This window comes from Haliotis rubra, unplaced genomic scaffold (genome assembly GCF_003918875.1).
Source record: "Haliotis rubra isolate DU_JTF1 unplaced genomic scaffold, ASM391887v1 Scf20, whole genome shotgun sequence".
NCBI classification, from domain to species: Eukaryota; Metazoa; Mollusca; class Gastropoda; order Lepetellida; family Haliotidae; genus Haliotis; species Haliotis rubra.
The window spans coordinates 3,884,812-3,894,210 of NW_025766003.1; the positions used below are offsets into that span (position 1 = coordinate 3,884,812).

General features: G+C 39.3%; 1 protein-coding gene across 1 annotated transcript; it reads left to right on the forward strand.

The window, feature by feature from the left end:
* Positions 1–1,814: 1,814 nt before the first annotated feature.
* LOC124275544 (papilin-like) lies at positions 1,815–8,111 on the forward strand. Its single transcript, XM_046711116.1, has 7 exons — positions 1,815–1,905; positions 2,415–2,510; positions 4,557–4,648; positions 4,871–4,964; positions 5,828–6,031; positions 6,688–6,843; positions 7,222–8,111. The coding sequence occupies exons 2-7, from the start codon at positions 2,426–2,428 to the stop codon at positions 7,392–7,394; spliced, it is 804 nt and encodes a 267-aa protein (XP_046567072.1). The 5' UTR covers positions 1,815–1,905; positions 2,415–2,425; the 3' UTR covers positions 7,395–8,111.
* The last annotated feature ends 1,288 nt before the right edge of the window (positions 8,112–9,399 follow it).

The window sequence follows — 9,399 nt, forward strand, 5'->3', positions numbered from 1 at the left end:
CATCTGCCAGTAACACAGAACGGCAAAATCGGTAGGCAGCAAAATTGAGAAGGACATTTAAGAGAACCAGTTTCCCTAAGGCGCTACTGTACATAACTACACTTTCGATACCTCAAAATAAGTAAAGGTTTTTCATTTTTAGCCATGCTTCAAAGTCTGGACTCGTAAGTTGTTTTAAATACGTACTGAGACAAAGACTTCTATACGGTACAGAAAGGGCATAGCGCGTTGTTCAAATTGCACAGAATCTAGTGGTTCGTCCGTTTCACCTGGTCAGATTACCAGCTCATTTATTGATTTATTAAGACGACTGTTTCCGTGTCCTGGTGGAACTGCCATTCCTGGAACTGAGTCCCAGACTGTACAATTACACAAATGAGGATATTGTCTTAGGTATTTCTCATTGTCCATCTGCCATAGCTCTAGACGTCATCATGTTTCAACTGCAGGACACAATCAATTGATAAATTGGTCTCTGGATCTTAGTTCAAAGGAACAATATCATAAGAAGACATATTAACTGTTTTGGTATGTGGTGTTATCGGTTATATTAACCAATCAACCAACCGATCATTCAGATAAGTAATTCACCAATCAGTATGAAGGTCTATATTAAGTATAAAATTCGTAGGCCTATATATATTCCCATGATAAATCGGTTATTGCACTGAGTGAGTGAGTGAGTATGATTTTACGCCGCTTTTAGCAATATTCTAGCAACATCACGGCTGAGAAAATCAGAAAAGGGCTTCACACATTGTACTCATGTGGAGAATCGAACCCGGGCCTTCGGCGTGACGAGCGAACGCGTTAACCACTAGACTACCCAACCGCCCTCACTGCACTGAGAAAGAATGAGAGCATTTCTACATGTAATATGTAGTTAACATGTCTGGTGGATTGTTCATTACTGTCATCACGTTATGCATATTTGGAAATGAGAAAAACGTTCAGGAATACGTATCTTTCGTACCTTATGAGAAACTGGATATACAAATATAGAAAATCTGACATCTTCGTCTCTCTCCTGAGGCGTGGTGAGACTTGTTATGACTGTCAGACCTCTTCATTTTGTTAACTGTATTTAAGCAGCCCCGAATGTTTTTTTTATTATTGAACTAAAAGCGACAAATTCTTACGTATACCGACCCATCTTTAATCCAGCCCCAATTAACTGTAATTCAACGTAAGGATACATCAAATATTTAAATTGATAATAACAGTATATGATACATTTACGCTATGGACGAATTATCTACATATTATAGAAAACTGCATTATGAATGTGGGTTGATTTTTTCACTTTTTAATCTGAAGGCGACTCACAGACGTCCACCCCGCCAATTAGCCCACCCATCAGAGTAGACGACGTGTAGGCGTGATCTCCATTGAAATACATACATCGCTCATCCCTTAAAAATACTTTTTAAATATCTCTTACACCCTGACGTGGTCTGTTTCCGGTAAAATGTAAAAAGTAGACCCCATCCTAAGTACAATTTCATATACTACGATCCATGTGACAATAACCCTTATTTCACCAGCAGGAGAAATGTTCAAATCTGGATACGTTTACAAAGAGTATCACTGGACCACACTTCTAACGTCAGTTGTACTGAAATAGCATCCGACAACGTCAATACAGCTAATGCGACGGCGTATTCCTACTTCTAAATTTTAATTGGCTGGCTACAAGCCGTCTGTGTGTACCGCCTGTTTGAACACATTTAGGCTGGTTTGTTTACTTCCCTATTGTTTCCATCTGCCATAAAAGAGGTATTGCGCACGGAAACGAACCAGATACTTCCATTGCTTGCTACGACACGAAGAAAGACTTACCGGTTCGCCTCCTGTGCGCTTACCCCATCGGAGTGTTTTATTTTGGAGTATAGATATATTTCCTAGGTGAGTGGACGTTATTGGTTTATTATATATCACCGTTATCATCAATGTATAAATTATATCCCTGTGTAGCATCGTGAATATCGATACATCGTTTTACCATTTTTTATTTTTTTGTTAGTGCCTATAGGACCTGAACAAAATTAACGAAAACAATTGTATAAACATATACTGAGTTACATTTCATGTTTACCTGGCATTAATAACTTGTTTCAGTAAAAGTCACAATAAGCATGATATTCATTTTGAAAAATTAATTGCTTATGGTGCATGTATTGTGTATGTATGAACACTTTAATAATTAGTAAATCAAAGATTGAAGTCATTTTTTATAACTTCGCAATCGACAGTTCGTTATTTCACTGTCACAGTATATATTTTAGTTTGGGCAGGATGGACATCCTCTTAAAGGGTTTACGTTGTTGCATACATCATAATATTATCTGCGTAATACTGTGTTGAAAAGTTTCAACTCTGGACAATATTCAGACACATTTCAAATGTGTTTTCAGGTTGTTTCAAGATGCCTTCATCCCTAGTATTGTGTTTGATGTGCCTCATCACTCTATCAGTCGCACAAGATCAGTTCCAACAGGTCAAAGATTTAGGTAAGCTTATCTTGGTGGAGATGAAATAGACCTCACAAAAGACATATTTTCTACTCAAAAGTACGCATAGAACATTCCATAACATTTTATCTATGATAATATGGACAGATCGGATGTACATTAAGTTCTTTTAAGGAACATATAATTATGAAACGTAATCAAGTTATTGACTTCTGATTGGTTTATTTATTGGATCGGGCCTTGCAACATCGTTACTTTTGTACAGGTGGTACTTTAGCATCTGAACAGATCACTCGTGATCGTAAATATCTTTTCTCAACTGGATTTAGGATATCAACCGTATAGAACAGTTCATTACATTGAGCTAATTTCGCTATGTAATTACTAGGGGATTTATTAGTACAACGTTGTGTTATAATTACTATTTTCGGATGTAACGGCGTCATTCAAGAAAAATACAGAAAACCTTTTCATAAAAATACCTTTTTATATATAATTTAATAACTAATGTGTAACTATTATAGACATTAAATAACGTTAGTTACACGACGGGAACATATTGGTGATGTATCAGATACGGCACTGAAGGGATTCCAATGAGAGATGAGATACTGCATGCTGCGAAAATGCTCCAAATATGCGTGATTTAAAATGATACGAATATCAAAGAGAAATTCTTGAAGGTTTTGAGCATTACCGTCTCCTTGAAATCCACATTTTACCTTCCCCCATGCCATCAAACCATAATAACACAAGTGCAGTCCACCCTTTCCCTCTGAGCATGTGTGATCCAACGATGCTCCCTGAAGGCGAGCAGAAACCTTTCCCAGTGGGTAGCCTGTAGGGTACAGAGTGATGCTATTTTCGATTCGTTGTTCATATAAACTCTCATGGTCTCGTCTCACCTGAAGATACAGACAACCCAGGTGTACCCAGGCGAGTGAGTACACGGCAAACATCGTTAATAAGGATGTGTACACAGCGAGCTGTTCTCGTAGGGCTAGTTAGGTCGTCAAAGCGCCAGTTAACATCACGCCGTATTTGATGGTTGCGTGTCATACATGGCAATGGCTTGCTGGCTGTGTCGTAAATGCGTGTGGTCATCGTTGGCAACTTCGGTCTGCATTGTTCCCGAATCTTGATGTTTTGCTTCTGGTGAAACTTAAATGATCTCGTACTCATGGAATTTATATACACACAGTAGCAGTACTTAACTTTGTTATATAGTCAGTGTCACTATCAACGTCAATTACATTAACTTCTTTGATTTGGTGCGATAAAAAACAGGGAGAGTTCTATGGATATACAACTTCTTTATTTGAGCGATATTAATAATAAAGAAGTCATATTAATAATATAAAAGTACGTCAATTACATTACATCATTTCTCCAAGTGAGACGAGGAAAGAATATTTGTAAACAAACAAATAAACAATCAAACACTTGTCATTCTCTCCGCGAACACCTGGTGTTGTTACTGAGATTTCAGACTGTTTGTTTCTCTGGATTAGATTTTCTGCATTTACGAAAGGTGGCGAGGTATATAGCAATAAAACAGACATACAGCCCTTCGTGGTTGTACGTTTCTGAATTTGTCGCTGCCGTTAGTGGAATGGTACTTGATTCCACGTGGTTGTAATTTGTTAGTTTCTTGGTTTCTTGAATATTCTTGCAGATAATGATCTAATAACAAATATATATGATAATATATTTGGTGGTTTAGTTCACTTATGAAAAGGTCCGAGTTAAATAAAAAATAATATAATGAAAATTAATACATAAATACAACTTAATATGAAACATGAGTGTACAGTGACGATAGCAATAAGCATGAAAAGTGTCACCTTGGCAATTAAAATTCATAAAGGAAGTTTAAGAATATGTTTTTTAAAAGTGATATAAACGATATGATCTTATAATGTGTGACATAAAGGTGGCCTCGTGGATGCAGATAATTCTGCTAGGATGTTGTTGTTCATGGGTTCGAATCCCAGAGTCTTGATTATTATTATGACCTGTGTTACTTACTGGGTTTCCCCACACTAGTCAGACTGTCAATACATCACCGCTATTGTTCTCTTCCAGTGTGCAAGAACTTCCCATGCACCAAGGAGATGTGCGCACAACAGCAGATGTGGTGTAACTTGTGTTCCTGTTCGGTCTCGGTTGAATGCTTGGTAAGATATCTCACACTGGTTTGTGCGGATCCTTGCCCGATGACGGGACAGTACTCAGCAGATACAATAACGCCTAGACCACTCCTGTCATTTATTTAAATATTTAAAAAGTAAATGTCAATGCTAATCAGGTTAATGTGTCTATATTTCACTTGTTATAACAGATGTTTCAATTTAAGGTGCAAATATTATTTCATTGCAACAACTTGCTCCTTTTTTCAGACCGTCAAATGTGGATATGGTCAAAAATGCCAAACGATCAAGTCGCGAGGCTGGTTTAGCAGATCAGTCGCAACATGTGTTGATGACCCTAACTGTGAGTAAAATGTGACAGTGTGAGTGAGGGAGTTGGGTTTAATGCCGTTTTGAAAAGTGTCCGAATTATACCACGGCGTGTCAGCTTATCGTGGAAGGAGTGAGTGAGTTTAGTTTTACGCCGCACTCAACAATATTCCAGCTATATGGCGTCGGTCTGTAAATACATGTAATAGAGTCTGGACCAGACAATCCAGTGATCAACAGCATGAGCATCGGTCTACGCAGTTGGGATAAGATGACATGTGTCCGGCAAGTCAGCGATCCTAACCACCCGATCCCATCAGTCGCCTCTTACGACAAGCATGGGCTACTGAAGATCAATTCTAAGCCGGATCTTCACTGGTTAGTAAAAGAAAGTGATGCATATTGCGACATGAACATCACGAACACACCTATGGTGTTGACAAAATGGTAGACTCGTAACGGGATCCGAACCTATGATTATAGACGCAGCCCTACTTAGCGAACTGCAACATTTAGACGACCGAGTTAACATTGCTGTCATGACACTTCAGATACAACCCGGGTACTGTTTCTTGTACCCGAAACCATCTCATATTCCTATGATTATCCTGGCATCTTAAATGGATCGGGTGGTGAAACGTTTTGACTTGCGAATTATCGAACCCAGGTGAATGACTGTTGCTCATTATATCAATCACCGGTTTGTCTGGTCCACAACTGAGCATTTACAGTTTAACCTGACAGCCAATAACTAAAAAACAAATTGAGAAATCATATCCTACTGTCAGACAGTAACTTCAAACATTTTCTGAAAGCAATCATTATGTAAACGAAATGATTATCTTGCTTCACCTAGTTTTTGTATAACAACAAATATAATGAATATATAACTTGCAGTTCAACCGACAACCGAAGAAACAACTGCGACTTCCACAACTACAGTCACTCCACCTCCAACAGATGCAAGAAGCGGAGATTTATGCACAAACGGCCGTCAGTGCAGGACGAATGACGACTGCGATCTCCAGGACCGCTGCCTTTTGAACTCGGGCGGGGAGAGCGGGGTTTGCTGCAAGAAAGAAATTGTCAACTTGAGTCCACGTGAGTATTGTTACTGTCTATATACCTGACCAATTAACATTTGACACACACATTCCCTAGTACACGTGTTGGAAAATAGTCATGTAACGCCAGTAAAAAATAGAAAACGGTTTTCGATTTGTATTTACATACCAACATGCAAACATGACTATTACACTTAATCGGCATGTAATTTGTATTGCCAAATTAATTATGATTTTCACAGATCAAACTGAAGGATTTACGTCACATATTATACTCTACTTTTGAAAATAAATGCCTGCATTTGTCAGGCATACCTCGAAATATGTTAGTCAGGAACTCGGAATTGATATCGATGTACTTTAGTCATGTCTGGACGCATTAACCGTTTTTCGCACGCACGCTCACGGACACACACACACTCACCAACTCTCTCTCTCTCTCACTCACACACACACACACACACACACACACACACACACACACATGTATATTAGGGACAAAATCCTCTTCACTTTCATAAGAAATATCTGCTAGTCGGTAATACCATTCGGAGTAATTATGACCATCTGATCGTTTGTTTGTTTACATATGTTTAACGCCACTCTCAGTAATATGCCAGCTGTAAGACGGTGGTCTGGCAATATCGAGGACCAGACAATCCTGTGATTGACATATATATTCTGTGGCTGCAGGTTGCCGGGAAAAAATGAGTATCGGCCCATGCAGAGCTAGCTTCCGGAAGTACTTCTACAATATCACAGCTTCCCAGTGCCAGGGCTTCATTTACGGTGGATGCGATGCGAATGAAAACAACTTCGACTCGGTGGAGGATTGTCAGAAAGAATGTGGTTAGTGTCAATCACGTATTTCAATATTAAAGTCTCAGGCCTATGTACAATTATTACAATAAGTCATTTTGAACACCAGAAGACCATCCAGGACCAAGGTTTCCGAAGCTCTCTGAGCTCTAAGATAGTCGTAAGTTAATGTCAATGTATGGCACTTACGACCATCTTAAAACTAGATCTATCTACTGTATCTATCTGTCTGTCTGTCTGTCTCGCTAGCTTGGATGTATTTATTGATTTAGTTAGTTAGTTATATTTGTTTAGTTGTTTAATCATTTAGGTATTACGATGTAATGTTATAACCTATGTACAAAGGTCACGCGTTAAATGCCACACCCAGCAATGTTCATTCTTTCATTCATTCATCTATTTAAACAGAGAATCCCTGCCTACTTCCCATGGACAGAGGATTCTGCAGAGCCATCCTCAGCAACTTCTTCTTCAACTCTACATCCGGGAAGTGCCAGGAATTCGATTACGGAGGCTGCGGCGGGAACCCGAATAACTGGAAGTCGATGGAAGAATGCGAGCAGAGATGCATGTCTGCGTGAAAACCACTTTGATCAGAAGAATTTTCTTGCCTGCGTCATAAGGCATCGTGATCACGTCTCTAGTCCCGGATTGAACTGATATTGGTGCCAAAGGAACAAGGTGTTCTCAGATGAGACTGGTGTCTGTCAGCTTAAAGCTTAAGGACATCTGTACCTATAACTCTATCCATGTACACAAAGAATTACGACAAACCAACTTGCTTACAGTTTTCATGGAATCATTTAAAGGCTTCAGAACAACTCTGTCCCAACTTAGTTTTGTCCACATCTGCACATTTTTCTTGTTTTTGAAACCTTGTAAGGGTTTTGGGATTTTCGAATCATGAAAGAATATGTACATAATGCTTAGTGTAGAATGTTATTTTTATACCGGTGCTACTGTATGAATGTTCGCGAAAGGATGTTTTTGAAAATCATTTTGTCAATATCATGCATCATACTTCGAAAACTTTGGGAAAAAAGGTGTCCATCAAAGTAGTTTAAAAAACAAAACATCCAGATTAAACTGCTACAAATTGTTCATTACATCCAGTTTACTTCGAAGTAAATACAATTAATGGCTAGCGGATGTGTTCAGTATGTTTATCAACTGATGCTGGACGTCCAATGTCTGAGTGTGCGTGTCTTATTATTGGTTGAGCGGAATGTGTGAAATGGTATGTTTACCAAATATTTATGTTAAAATGTTGTAAAGAAATAAACTTGTTGTGAAACCCACGAAAACGGGTATGGTATTGAGAAATCGAGAAAAAAACCAGGGTCAACAGGGATTCGACTTTGGGTCGTCCGATCCTCGCAGGTGTAAGGGACATAATTAGACGTAGCGAATTGCTGCGACGATTGATGGTTGCCGTAAACAGAATCTGACATTAATAGGTCATATATACATTTCGAAGGTTTTCATTAGGAACTGACACATTACTGTTGGTGCACTTATCCTTTCACATCAAACAACCTAACACGTTTTACATGCATGGGAATGATAGCCTGACACTAAACAACCTAACACGTTCTACATGCATAAGTTCTATAGTCCCGACATCAAACAACCTTACACGTTCTACATGCATAAGTTCGATAGCCTGACATCAAACAACCTGACACGTTCTACATGCATAAGTTCGATAGCCTGACATCAAACAACGTAACACGTTCTACATGCATAAGTTCGATAGCCTGACATCAAACAACCTGACACGTTCTACATGCATAAGTTCGATAAAACCGACATCAAACAACCTGACACGTTCTACATGCATGGGAATGATAGCCCGACATCACACAATCTCACACGCTCTACATGCATGAGAATGATAGCCCGACATCACACAATCTCACACGCTCTACATGCATGAGAATGATAGCCCGACATCACACAATCTCACACGCTCTACATGCATGAGAATGATAGCCCGACATCACACAATCTCACACGCTCTACATGCATGAGAATGATAGCTCGACATGACACAATCTCACACGCTCTACATGCATGAGAATGATAGCTCGACATCACACAATCTGACACGTTCTACATACATGTGTGTGATAGCCCGACATCAAACAACCTAACACGTTCTAACATATACGTGCTCCACTGCAGAGAGCAAACAACTTTACACGTTCTTACAAGTCTGTGTGTGATTGCACCGACTTCAATCAATAGTACACGTAATATAGACGTCCACGACATAAAACATGTTAACTGATGCTATAAACTATACACCCATAGTAATAACATTGTACTGGAGAACTGACATCGTGCCCAGTAATGACAATGCTCAGTCATGCTCCAGAACAAGCTGTACTTGGGTTGAAGTGCCACCGGGCAACACAACGTCTGTGGACCACACAGAAACAGCTGTCGTCATGTAGAGGGCCACCCTCCTGGTTGTATGCATCATGGACACTTAACCTGTGTTACTGCTACCAACTGAGTGGACATCAGCATCTTGATGAACTAGTCCTTTAGCGGCTGATTTCTCCATTAATACCAAAGTGCCTT

Coding starts and splice junctions, on each gene's coding strand:
- LOC124275544 (XM_046711116.1), top strand. CDS start 2,426: ATGCCTTCATCCCTAGTATTGTGTTTGATGTGCCTCATCACTCTATCA. Junction 4,965..5,827: donor ATGTGTTGATGACCCTAACT/GTGAGTAAAATG, acceptor TATAACTTGCAG/TTCAACCGACAACCGAAGAA. Junction 6,844..7,221: donor GGATTGTCAGAAAGAATGTG/GTTAGTGTCAAT, acceptor CTATTTAAACAG/AGAATCCCTGCCTACTTCCC.